The sequence below is a fragment of the Pelophylax lessonae genome (assembly GCF_965119305.1).
Source record: "Pelophylax lessonae genome assembly, chromosome: 4".
In the NCBI taxonomy this organism is placed as follows: Eukaryota; Metazoa; Chordata; class Amphibia; order Anura; family Ranidae; genus Pelophylax; species Pelophylax lessonae.
This window is the reverse complement of record NC_138771.1, coordinates 120,462,252-120,476,092: the sequence shown is the minus strand read 5'-3', so window position 1 is coordinate 120,476,092 and position 13,841 is coordinate 120,462,252. Positions and strand designations below refer to the sequence as shown.

The 13,841-nt window shown below is 48.9% G+C and overlaps 1 protein-coding gene across 1 annotated transcript in view; it reads right to left on the bottom strand.

The window, feature by feature from the left end:
* Positions 1–13,431, bottom strand: part of MAN2C1 (mannosidase alpha class 2C member 1) — a 95,387-nt gene extending 81,956 nt beyond the window's left edge. Inside the window, exons 1-2 of the mRNA XM_082256823.1 lie at positions 13,302–13,431; positions 9,072–9,197 (exon numbers count right to left, since the gene is read on the bottom strand). Coding sequence (XP_082112949.1) covers positions 9,072–9,197; positions 13,302–13,411 — 236 coding nt within the window. The 5' untranslated portion in view covers positions 13,412–13,431. The remainder of the gene's footprint in view (positions 1–9,071; positions 9,198–13,301) is intronic.
* Positions 13,432–13,841: the final 410 nt, after the last annotated feature.

Here is a 13,841-nt window from a genome sequence, read left to right as displayed (position 1 = left end):
ATGCAAACAACAAAATGGGAAACCATACAAACAGAGCAAAAAAAATACTCAATTAGGAAATCCTTGAAAAACACAAAGGAGGCCAGGGGTAAATCAGACTACAGTACCCAAAAAGGTGACATGAAAGAAGTGGTGTGGGCAAAAAGGATCCATGGCCACAATGGCGGGCGGGAGTGCTTAGATTAGATATCCCATGGAATGGTCACAGAAGGTTATCTCCAACCTTGTCCATATATAGAGGAAAGTATTAAAAGAAGAGTAAAGAAGAAAAAAAAAAAAAAAAAAAAAAAGGGAGGGGGGGGATATGGGGCAAAGGGAAGGGTGCAACCACTGGGTGCCCACACCGGTGGCACTCAGCAAAAAGACACTATAATCATTCAATCTCCTGGGGGGTATTAAGAGAAAGGTAAGCAAACTTTAGCAGATCACAAAGTTGCCAATAGGTGTTTAAATTTGTCAGTGCAGGTAAACACAATCTAGTAGAACCATGTGTTTCTCAATTTATCATGCATGTCTTTTATTGAACTTGTGAGGCTTTCCATCACCCTGACATCCTCCACCCATCTGATCCATTGTCAGACCATCAATGGATTAGGGGATTTTCATACTGCCGGTATGCAGTACCTAGCCACGTCCACCAGGTGGCGCAATACCGATTTTTTTTTTATAGACCGATGTTAGAATCCAAGTGCGATATAGGCATTCAGAGATATGAATAGCTATAAAAAAAAAACTGTATCTGGGACATAGTCAAAGAGACATCTCAGAAACCACTCCTCAGATGCTTAATTGGTCAGATGGCCTCGGTCAACACTCCTTTGATACCAGAGAAAAAGGGGAATGCAGGACAGTTTGACAGCTCTCATTAACCTCAAACCAAGAAAAATGGATTTTTGTAAGATCTTACCGTAAAATCCTTTTCTCTTAAGCTCATTGACAGACGTAGTCTTCTTGATTCTCAAGAGCTGGGTTATGTTGTCTCCGCAGGAGTAGGACTAGGCAGAAAGACAAAACGTTCTGGCTCCACCTTAGGGGCAGTCCCTGAGGGTATATCCTCCCTCTCTCTGCTACAGGGAATCAGTTCTGTTCTAAAGCAGTAACAGAGAATTTAACCCAACCCAACTCAATGATAGAGGGGCGGGTACTACGTCTGTCAATGAGCTTAAGAGAAAAGGATTTTACGGTAAGATCTTACAAAAATCCATTTTTCTCTATCGCTCATTGACAGACGTAGTCTTCTTGATTCTCAAGAGCTGGGACATCCAGAAGCAGTGCCACAAATGAGGGGTGGGATTGACAAAATCAAATCCAATCTAGAAGGCCCAACCGGTGCCAAACTAGAAGTTTTAAAGGCTCATTATAAACAAAGAATGAGACTAAAGAAAAATTTTCCAACGGAAAAAACCCTCGAGGTAGACCACTGGTCTCCTCAAATTGCGGCCTGCAAAACCTTGCGGCCAAACGAGGCATCAGACGATGCCATTACATCAACTTTATAATGTTTAGTAAAGGTATGCACCGACGACCAGGTAGCCGCCTTGCACACCTGGACCACTGACGCCTGATGGCGAAAGGCCCATGACGCACTAAGTGCCCGAGTGGAGTGTGCCTTAACAGGGAACGGGGGCTCCCGACCCTTAATAGAATAAGCCTGTACTACCGTCTGTCTGATCCATCTGGAAATGGTCGCGGCAGATGCAGGCAACCCCTTTTTGGGTCCATCTGGGATCACAAAAAGTGAATCCGTCTTGCGAAACGAGTCTGTCGTTTTCAAGTATACCCTGATCGCCCGGACCACATCCAAGGAGTTTAAAACAACCTCCCGAGGATGACTGGGCTTAGGACACAGGGAAGGTAACACAATTTCTTCATTCAGATGAAATTCTGAAACCACTTTTGGTAGAAAGGATGGATTCGGACGAAGAACCACCTTATCTCTATGAACCACCAGATATGGTGAACGACAAGATAATGCGGCCAGTCCTGACACCCTGCGTGCAGAAGTAATAGCCACCAAGAAGGCCACCTTCTGGGACAACGTAGGTAGAGGAATCTCCCTAATATCTTCAAAGGGAGGTTTCTGAAGAACCGACAACACTAAATTAAGATCCCAGGGGGGTAACGGCGCGTGCACTGGCGGAGCCAGATGTCGCACCCCCTGGATGAAATTCCGCACCAAGGAATGAGTAGCCAAAGGCTTCTGAAAGAAGATAGCTAATGCTGAGACCTGACCCTTGATAGTGCTCAAGGCCAGTTTCTGCTCAACCCCTTGTTGCAGAAAAGCTAATATTCGACTAATCGAATAAGACCGAGGACGGAACCCCAAAGGTTCACACCATGCAATGTAGGACTTCCATGTGCGATGATAAATCTTTCTGGAAGTCGCTTTCCTTGCTTCAACTAGAGTAGGAATAACTGAGGCTGACAATCCCTTGTCCTTCAGCACCTGGGTCTCAATAGCCAGGCCGTTAAAGCCAGCGATCGTAAAGCAGGATGGAAGATCGGTCCCTGAGACAGTAGGTCCTCCCTGAGAGGAAGTCTCCACGGGACGTCCGCCACCAGTCTGACCACGTCGGCGTACCAAGCTCGACGAGGCCAGTCCGGAGCTACCAGAATTACTGGAATTCCTTCCTCCTCTATCCTGCGAAGAAGTCTTGGCAGTAACGCGAGAGGAGGGAAGGCATACATTAGCTGGTATTGCCCCCACGGGGCGATCAGTGCGTCTGCGGTTTCTGCTAGAGGATCGCGGGAGCGAGCCACGAATCTCTGAACTTTCCTGTTGAATCGTGATGCCAACAGATCCACATCCGGGGTGCCCCACCGTAGGCACAACTGGTGGAAAACGTCTGGATGGAGGGACCATTCCCCCTGATCCAGAGTCTGACGGCTGAGATAATCTGCCTGCCAATTCTCCACCCCCAGAATGAACACCGCAGAGATTGCTGGAACAAATCGTTCCGCCCAGCGAAGAATGCAAGCCACTTCTTTGGCCGCTCGGACACTCTTGGTGCCCCCCTGGTGATTGACATAAGCCACGGCCGTGGCATTGTCCGAGTGGATCCGAACCGGGCTGCCCTGGAGCTGCTCGGTCCAGTGAATCAGACAAAGTCTGATCGCTCTCAGTTCCAATACATTTATCGGTAACCTGGATTCTTCCGGGGACCAAAGTCCCTGGACAGATAACTGACCGAGAATTCCTCCCCATCCGGATAGACTGGCATCCGTGGTCACTATCGTCCAATATATTGGCAGAAATGACTTTCCCTGGCTGAGCATCGGAGACCGAAGCCACCAGACCAGAGACTCTCTGGTCTGTTTGCTCAATCGGATCTGATTGTCCAGGGATTCCGGATTCCGATTCCATCTGAGAAGAATCTCTTGCTGAAGAATTCGGGTATGGGACTGGGCAATTGGGACTGCTTCGAAGGAAGCCACCATCAACCCCAGAACCCTAATGCAAGTTCGAAGAGAAGACCAGCTGTTGGATAGTAACAACTGGACTGCTGATTGAATCTTTCGGAGTTTCCCTACCGGAAGAAAAACTCTTGTCCTGACTGTGTCTAGAATTAGACCCAGATATTCGAGCCTCTGGGTGGGAACCAGAAATGACTTTTGCTGGTTCACCAGCCACCGGAATTCCTGTAAAGAAATCATAGTAATTTCTATGTTTTGTAGCAAGATCTGAGGAGACTCTGCATGAAGCAGAAGATCGTCTAGGTAACCAAGGATCGATATGCCTCTTTGGCGCAGAAGTGCCAACATTGGGGCCAACACCTTCGTGAAGACCCGCGGAGCCGTGGCGAGACCGAAAGGTAACGCCACAAACTGATAGTGGTTCTCTTCTACGGAAAAGCGTAGAAACCGCTGATGTCCTGCGAAAATGGGAATGTGAAGATATGCGTCCTTGATGTCTATGGACGCTAGGACATCCCCTGGATGCAGGAAGGCTGCTACTGTGCGAATGGACTCCATTCTGAATCTTCTTATGTTGACAAAAGAATTGAGTGCCCTTAAGTCCAGAATTGGACGCACTTTGCCCTCTTTCCTGGGTATTGTAAATAGGTTTGAATAAAACCCTTGAAACCGTTCTGTCCAAGGAACGTGGACTACCACTCCTTGTTGTAGTAAATCTGTGACTGCTCTCCGCAGATCTTCTAAACGATCCGGGGATAGTCGGATATTGGAAGGGAAGAATCGCGCCGGTGGGAGAGATCGAAACTCGATCTTGTACCCTGACCTTATGACTTTGCAAACCCATTTGTCCGGGATTCTGGAAAGCCATGGATCCGGGAACCGGCGAAGACGTCCCCCCACCCCAGTTATGGGTGGGGGCGCACCTTCAGGCTTTGGACGGTTTATCTTCAGGTCTGGAGGGGGCGGGCTTTTGCTTGCCCGACCAACGACCCCTGACGCCTCCTGCAGGAGCTTTGGAGGACTTAGTTTTTTCACCCGCGGGACGAAAAAACCTCTTGTGAGCAGAAAAAGAAGGCCCTCGTCTTTGACGAGTTCCTTTACCTTTAAAATTTTGCGGTAAAAAGGTGCTCTTTCCACCCGTGAGATCCTTAATGATCTCATCTAAGTTGGCTCCAAATAGACGCTCTCCTAAAAAGGGGATATTAGCCAATGCTTTTTTGGAACCTTGGTCGGCTAACCAACCTTTTAGCCACAGTGTACGCCTGAGAACCACTGCTGAGACTGATGCTCGCGCCAATAATGGAGTGGCGTCTAACGCCGCATCACACACAAACTGTAACCCCTGTATCATTTGTTCCAACAAATCTGATACCGCCTGAGGGACCTCTTCTAAGTCCCGGCGTAACCACTTGGTCCATTCAGTTACAGCCTGCGAAACCAGACCAATAGCTATTATAGGTCTGAAAGCTGATCCAATCAAGGAAAACATGGTGCGAGACATAGCTTCTATCTTGCGATCCACTGGATCTTTAAAAGACGGAGCGTCTTCTAGAGGAATAACCGTGGCTTTATTCAATCTAGCAATTGATGAATCCACCACAGGTGGTTCTGTCCATTTCTTAATGAGGGTTTCCTCAAACGGATAACGCCTGTCAATGCGTTTAGAAATAGTAAAAGTGCGTTTTGGCAGACGCCATTCTTCTTCGATTGGATTGCCAAAACATTTGGGCAATGGAAAAACCTTCGCCACTTTGATGCGTTTTTTAGTCCCAAAAGGGATTTCAGTTTCAGCTATTTCCGATGGAATACCCTGTAACCTTAAGGTTTCTTGAACAGATACAATGAGTGCGTTTACCAACGCTTCCTCTCGGGCTATGGCGGATGCCGAAACATCCTCCTCGCTGTCTGAAGAGACAGGACCCGAGACACCAATCCCAGATGAAGTACCTGCAACTGCAGAAATAGGCTCAGAGTCTGAATCCGAGGTTTCAGATAATAAGGGGTTAGGCGGGGGTCGCTTTCTTGCGCCCTGTCCCTGACAAGCCACTTCCACCCGGGACACAAAAGTTTCCATAATAGCTGACAATGATTCAATTGTCAGTGGGGTGCTGGAGGATCCCGCAGACCCCTCGAGGGGATCCGGAGGAGATACATGAGTGGCAGGGTCCATGTTAATTCAGGACACCTTTGCCAGCAAAAACAAAAAAACTTTTTCTTTTTTTTTTTTGTGTGTCTCCCCCTAGCGCAATAGCGCCCCTCAGAGTACCTGCTTCTCGATCCCACAGAGAGAGAGAGGGACCCCCAAGGCTCACCAACCGATGCAGTGAAGTTTCCAACCAACTGCAGTCAGCGTCTGTCTTACACAGACTGGAAGGAGCTGTTGCTTTTCCCGGGTAGAAGGACGTGGCTCCGCCCCCTGTGTACGCCTTCCGGCGTTCCCAGCTCTCCACGAGGAAGCTGGGCTCACGAAACATGGCCGCCCCCATAGAAGAGACATAAGACTCCAAAAACATGGCGGCCGGCGTGACCTGAGGACATACATGCACTTGGTCTACGGCAAAATGGCGGCGGACCGCCGAAATCGTTTTCCCAGCACATCCACCTGCATCTCTGCTAAGAGGCGATATATGGATCTACAGGAGATACACTACAAATAAGGTAGGATTATACCTCCTATGTCTGCTGTAATGTTACAGTCTGCTGGGTAGAGTGTTAGCTCTCAAACCAAGTCCACTTCCCAAAAACACATGCTGTATTACAAGGGGGGACTTGTAAGTATCAGATATATACTGACCATATATGGAGGGGCCCATAATTCATACTGCCTCATAACGAGGAAAGAAAAAAAAGGAACGTTTACTCACCATACTGAACCGACAGGCACCCTCTCTTCACAATACCCTCTCCACCGGGGTGGGGGTTTGTGGACCACTCCGGACGCCTCGACTCTCTGGTTCCTGGCGTCCAAGCGAGACTTTTAACTCGCAAGGTCAGTCCCTCCCTGGGACTCCGTCGCGGCCGACCCAGCGCGGAGCTCTGGTCTGCACGCGCTCGTAGGCAGAAACCGGGGTGACCACTGGATCTCAACATCCAGCCCGTCGCCCGGCCCCGCATACTTACTTGAATGTGTCGCGGCCGACCAAGCGCAATGCCATGGTCTGCGCACGCTCGTAGGCCGGCTGGGGTGACCACAAGTGTCGCCCAGTCCGGCATTTTTGCTTGAAGATCTCACAGGAAAAACACTGGAGAAAAACTACCTAAAAAATGTCTTTTTCTTAAAGAAAAAAAAGTCTTGCCAGGACCAAAAGATCCCAGCAAGGAACTTAGGTCCTTACTCCTGACTAGACAGAAAAAAACTGATTCCCTGTAGCAGAGAGAGGGAGGATATACCCTCAGGGACTGCCCCTAAGGTGGAGCCAGAACGTTTTGTCTTTCTGCCTAGTCCTACTCCTGCGGAGACAACATAACCCAGCTCTTGAGAATCAAGAAGACTACGTCTGTCAATGAGCGATAGAGAAACACCTATTAGGACTTGGGACTTGCTGGACTCGGCTGAAACCAGGATTTGCAAGTATTCTTTATTTTCAACTCCTTTTTATTTCTTTGTCTCTTTCTATTTTAACACCCTTTCTGTAAATATTTTATTTGCACCACTTTGAACTTTTCACTATTAAACCATATTTTGAAAAGTGTTAAAATGTCTCTGAAGCTTTTAATGCAAACTAAAATGCAAACTAAAAGAACCCCTGCCTCTTGAAGAGCGCTATATGATAAATATATCATATTTGATAAATCCCTAACCATACCTGTCTGTGGTGACAGTGTATGTACAGACGTTTATTTTTAAAATCATAATTGAAGGGCAACAAAGCTAATAAAGGGACTGGAGGACCTCAGTTATGGGGAAAGACTACAAGCACTAAACGTATTCTCTCTGGAGAGGAGATGCTTGAGAGGAGGAGATATGATAGCGATATACAAATACCGTACTGGTGACCCCAGCATAGGAAAAAAAAAAAAATTCAGTGGGAGGGAGTTTAAAAGACACACGGCCATTTGATGAAACTGGAGGAAAAATGGTTTAACCTTAAACTGCGTAGAGGGTTCTTTACTGTCAGAGCAAGGATTTGGAAGTCCCTTCCACAAGCAGAGGTATCAGCAGGGAGTGTCGATAGTTTCCAAAAACTTTCAGACGCGCATCCTAACGATTGCAACATACAGGGATATGGGATTTAACCACTTCCTGCCTTAAAATGGCGGGGAGAATCCATGGACATCCTCTCGTGTGCGGGCGGGGCGCTCTGTGATCACTGAGTTCTTGGGACTTAGCTGATGACAGATCGGGGTAAAGGGCCAATCATGGCCCTTTACCACATGATCAGCTTTCAGCCAATGACAGCTGATCACACAATGTAAACAGAAGCCGGTTATCGGCTTTTTGTTTTTTTTCTTTCTCTCTCTCACACTGACAGTGTGAGGAGAAAATAATAAAGCCGATTAGCGGCATCTGTAAAAGGGTCCAAAAACATTTGCTCACCAGTTCTGCTAACCAGTGCCCACTAGTGCCACCTATTAGTGCTGGCAATCAGTGTCTCCTACCAGTGCAACCCATCAGTGTCGCCTATCAGTGCCGCCACACCAGTGCCTCCTGATCAGTGCCGCCCTATCAGTATCACCCTATCAGCGCACATCAATAAAGGAGAAAAAATTTCTGTTTGCAAAATTAACAAACTATTAAAATGTTTTCTTTTTTTAATTTTCTGTCTTTTTTTGTTTGTTTAGCAAAAAAAAATAAAAAACAACACCGGTCTGATTAATCACCACCAAAAGTAAGCTCCACTTTGTGTAAAAAAAAAAAAATAATAAAAAACGGCACATGGGTACAGTGTACCACTTTCCCTTTTTACTTCTCCAGTTTCATTTTTCTGAAGAGGTGAACTAAAGCTTTAGGCATAAAACCTCTTTATAGATAAAAGCTGAACTCCAGGGTTTATCTGTGTCCTATTGTTACATCCAGCTTGGCACAATGAAAGTATGTATATCTCATACCTGAGGGGCTGCTGGGGAAGCTGATAGCCACTGTAGGGGTCTTTGCTACTACAGTGATCGCCGCAAGTGCCGGGGTCCTGCTCAGGTTCTGTGTGAGTGGTTTCCGATTTGCATTTTGACCATAGGAGGTTTCTCGCCCAGCAATGTAACTATCTACAGAGTGCCTTGTATTTTTTTAATGAATGCAAGTCATTCTCTGATCGTAAGACATGGAGACCATGATCTCAGTGCCCCTCCTCTCCACCTCATCCAATCAGAGAATACCTTGTATTAACTGAAAAAAATACAAGGCATTCTTTGAATGGTGGCTGTGTTCAGCAAGCAATCCCCTGTGGTCAATGTGCAGGGGGAAAGACATTTGCTCAGAACCCCAGCAGGATTCAGAAGATCGTGGCCCTCACTGTAGTAGCACAAACTACTACGGTGACCGTCAGCTTCCCCAGTAGCCGCTCAGGTATGAGATATACACATTTACATTAGGCCAAGCTGGACAGTTGAAAAGTATGCAATGTAGATGATTCCTGGAATTTAGATGGACACGATCCAATTCAGTTTTATACCTAACTGATTAAACAATACCCGCACTTTACAGGGTTTATGGTACTTACGTTGGTCCAAAGGTCTGTCCAACCTGAGCTGGTTGAAAGTCTCTCTTCAAAGCATCATCATATGAGATCCGCTCCTCTGTTAAAAAGCAGGAAAGAGAATCCACAGGACACCTCGCTACAAACAACCTACACAGAGAGCAAGAGGTTATTACTAGGAAAATGGTTTGTTACATTATAATGAGCGCCGGTTCACACTACCGCGACGCTACTTTAGGTGGCGACCTCCAAGGTCGCGGTGCGAGCAGCGCGCCGCGACCTCGGAGCGGCCGCCACAGACTTCATAACATTGAAGTCTATGGCGGTCGCCTCCTGGTCGCCCCAAAGAAGCTCCGGACCCTTTTTCTAGGTCAGAGCGACTTGTGTCGCTCCTATTTGAACGGGTCCGTAGCTTCCCTATGGGAGGCGACCTGCGGCGACCTGTGAGGCGACCAGGTCGCCTCACAGGTCGCCCTAGTGTGAACCGGCACTAAAGGACTCATTCATTTTATTTAACTGAAAATTGTTTACTGTAGAAGTAACGATCATCAAAAAATAGCAGTCGCCTACTCACCCTTATAATGCATGCTATGGGTACACAGACACCACAATATTGTATGATATTAAGGTTCACAAGGGTAGGATCTGAATATAAATGACACATTGAATAATGCAGGTTTGGGCAATACACTGCAACAGCTATATCAGACCCATGCACACTTTTGGGGGTACCAGTGACATTACTACAGTACTCAGTGCTAAAAATATGCACTGTTACTGTACTAATGACAATGGCAGGGAAGGGGTTAACCCTGTTGGTGATCAAGGGGTTAAATGTAAGCCTAGGGGAGTGATTCTAACTGTGGGGGTTCAGGGCTTGTGAAATGATCACAGAGACATGCGATCCTATATAGCAGGATCGCATGCTCTCTGTGATCATTCCAGGGAGAAGGATGGACGGCTGTGTTTACATCAGCCGACCGTCCTCTCTCAGTGGGGAGAGATCGAGGGTGTCAGGCGGCAATCGGAGCCACCTGAAACATGCGCTGGCTTCCCCGCTGATGAGCGTGCGCTAGCCCCCTAGACTCCCCAGAGCGAGCGCTGTACATGTAAGGTAGTTTGCCCAGGAGCGGCTGCCTGCCGCAGTATATCTGCAGCGGGGGGGGGTCAGCTAGTGGTTAAATTGTGACAGTGGGTGCGGGGAGAAGATCAAACACCCGTTGTCACATTGGGGCTGCATTCACACCTCAGCGTCATGTTTTTTCAAGCGTTTGTATGCGCATTTTTGAGCTTTGGCGCTTTTTAATAAACCAATAGAGAAAATATCATCTGTTTCATCATTTGTTGCTTTGCTTTCAGCTTTTCATCTGCTTTTATTCTTATTTTTTACTTTTTTGTTAGGATTAGGGGTTAATTTTTTTTATTTATTAACTCTTTATTTATTTGTTAGGTTAGGTATTATTTGAGTTAAAGTGGGAGTAAACTCTCATGTATGATGTTTTCCTATAGGTAAGCCTATAATAAGGCTTACCTATAGGTATAGTAAATATCTCCTAAACATGTACCGTTTACTTTAGATGCAGCTTGTGACATCACCTGCGCACATGCTCTGAAGGAATGGCATAGCAATGTCGTTCCTTCAGAGCCGTGCCGTAAACAGAGAAAACGAAGCCCCCCGGCGGTGCGCTGTCACTGCTGAAGGCGTTTCCATCTTCACCCAGTCTTCCTTCTGTGTTCATGGGCTTCAGCGATATGAATGGCTGAGCTGGTGATGATGTCACTTCAGCACATGCGGACGGGAGTGACTTTATGGCCATCTTGGCCATGGAGGGCTTCGTTTTCAGGTGAGTCTGTTATAATGTGCTATTATGCAATTATTAGGAACTAAACTGCCGACAAAACTCAATAAAATCAAGGATTTCCATGCATCTGTAAGCAAAAAAAAAAACACTAAAAAAAAAAAAGAACGCACCAATCTGCCTGATTTGAAATACAAAAAAATCTCCAGAACTTTTTTGAGCCTCAGGCGACTTGGAGCGGAGATGTGAACCATCTTCATAGAGAATAATTGATTTTTCTTTGACCTCCAGAGTTTTGGAGGTTTCAGCTACAAAATGCTGAGGTGTGACTGGGGCATGAGGGTGGCATTAGGGGGGACTAAGGGAGGCAGTAGGACTGTGGGAGGCATCGGGGGAGGGGGGATGAGGGAGCTTTGAGCTACAAAACGCTGAGGTGTGAATGGGGCATGAGGGAGGCATCGTGGGAGGGGACTGAGGGAGCTTTGAGCTACAAAACGCTGAGGTGTGAATGGGGCATGAGGGAGGCATCGCTGGGGGGGAGGGGACTGAGGGAGGCATCAGGGGAGGGAGGACTGAGGGAGGCATGGGGGGGGATGAGGGAGGCATCGGGGGGGGGGGGGATGAGTGAAGCATCGGAGGGGAAGGGAACTGAGGGAGGCATCTGAGGGGGAAGGGGACTGAGGGAGGCATCGGAGGGGGGGGAAGGGGACTGAGGGGGGCATCGGAGGGGGGGAAGGGGACTGAGGGGGGCATCAGAGGGGGGGGAAGGGGACTGAGGGGGGCATCGGAGGGGGGGAAGGGGACTGAGGGAGGCATCGGAGGGGGGGAAGGGGACTGAGGGAGGCATCGGAGGGGGGGAAGGGGACTGAGGGAGGCATCGGAGGGGGGGAAGGGGACTGAGGGAGGCATCGGAGGGGGGGAAGGGGACTGAGGGAGGCATCGGAGGGGGGGAAGGGGACTGAGGGAGGCATCGGAGGGGGGGAAGGGGACTGAGGGAGGCATCGGAGGGGGGGGAAGGGGACTGAGGGAGGCATCGGAGGGGGGGGAAGGGGACTGAGGGAGGCATCGGAGGGGGGGAAGGGGACTGAGGGAGGCATCGGAGGGGGGGGAAGGGGACTGAGGGGGGCATCGGAGGGGGGGGAAGGGGACTGAGGGGGGCATCGGAGGGGGGGGAAGGGGACTGAGGGGGGCATCGGAGGGGGGGAAGGGGACTGAGGGGGGCATCGGAGGGGGGGAAGGGGACTGAGGGGGGCATCGGAGGGGGGGAAGGGGACTGAGGGAGGCATCGGAGGAGGGGAAGGGGACTGAGGGAGGCATCGGAGGGGGGGGGAGGGGACTGAGGGGGGCATCGGAGGGGGGGGAAGGGGACTGAGGGGGGCATCGGAGGGGGGGGAAGGGGACTGAGGGGGGCATCGGAGGGGGGGGAAGGGGACTGAGGGGGGCATCGGAGGGGGGGAAGGGGACTGAGGGGGGCATCGGAGGGGGGGAGGGGGACTGAGGGGGGCATCGGAGGGGGGGAGGGGACTTAGGGAGGACTGTATTTAGGACAGAACATGTAACATGTTCCAAAGAGTGAACTTATACTTTAACTCCCTCACATCACAAAAATGTGTCCATGGCGGCTGAGGTTTCTGAGCTGAGAGCTTGCTCGCTGTAAGCCCAGCCAATCACAGTGATAATGCCCCCCACCCGACACCCAGTTAATGGACTTCAGGGAGGGAGGGGGGGGGGGGAACAGAAGGGGTTATACAAACTACCATCATGAGACCTCATTCACACTTTAATTATTTTTTTTTAATGCAACGTGCATAAGGCAGCCCTATGCCCAGCAAACTAGTTCACATTGCTTGTCGCTGTGTTGCGGGTTTTAAACTATGCGGGAAAACCACCCGTCTGTTTGTCATTTCAGTAACAATAAAGGTTATGGTGTGATGCCGGTTTTAAGCGTCTTTCATAAATGTGTGCAATTTCTGCAGGGGTCTGTGACACTTTCTGGTGTGAATGGAGCCGGAAAAACAAGAACTGAATGGAACATTTCCTAACTTTCCTAACAGTGGTTGCAGGAACAAATGTCCCCATTAGAAGATTTCCCATCACTTCCTGCCCCGGTGTCAGGTTACAGCACACTTTTTCTCTGGAAGACACCGGTGATCAGAACAATTCAAGTCCATTTCCTTAAAGGGGACACAGGCTGCAATAAAAGCCTGACAGAGCCTCTAACCCTCCTCACCTTCAGCTGTGCTGTCAGGACACAGCAGAGTCAGGGCTGCCACCTCATGCCTATAAACCCAAACACATTGATTACACAGGTTCTGGGGCTGATTTACGTGTAATTACCACCTTAGTCTGCCTCTGAAGCTGTGTAATTAATATGGGTTGGGTTGTAAAGGAATGAGGTGACAACCCCTAAGCAGAGTCCATAGAAGCCCTCGTCATATCTATGAGGACCTCTCACCTCCCCCTCAGGTTGCAGTCAGTGAAGTACACATCGGAGATGAACTTCTCCACTCTCTCCAGCGTGGTTCTCCGGTTCTTCAGCACTAGAGGGGCTCCTGGCTGCTCCATTTCTTTCGGGGGCAACAAATTAGGAGACAGTTGTCACCGACTCACACCAGGAGCGGAAGAATCAGTAAAATAAAAACACACGAGATCCCCAGGATCGCTCTATGGACCAGTTATGTAGTGCGCATGCGCCGTGTAGGCTGGCAATGTCAGCGATATCTGATTGGATTCCGGGTCCCAGGGGGCGGGCTGCTCTGGAAGAGGGAGGAGTGTGTAACATGGAGAGTGACATCGTACGGGCTACAGTCACGTGACACACCTATCCTCTCTATTCATTACAATCATCTCAGAAATTAAACTGTCAGGCACACGTGACCTGTAGAATGACGTGTATCGGTTAGACTCCTTATGATGGCCATACACTCTTCATTCATATCATCCAATCAAAACTATTGAACCAGAAAGTGATAAAACAACAATAATTTCCCTCCAA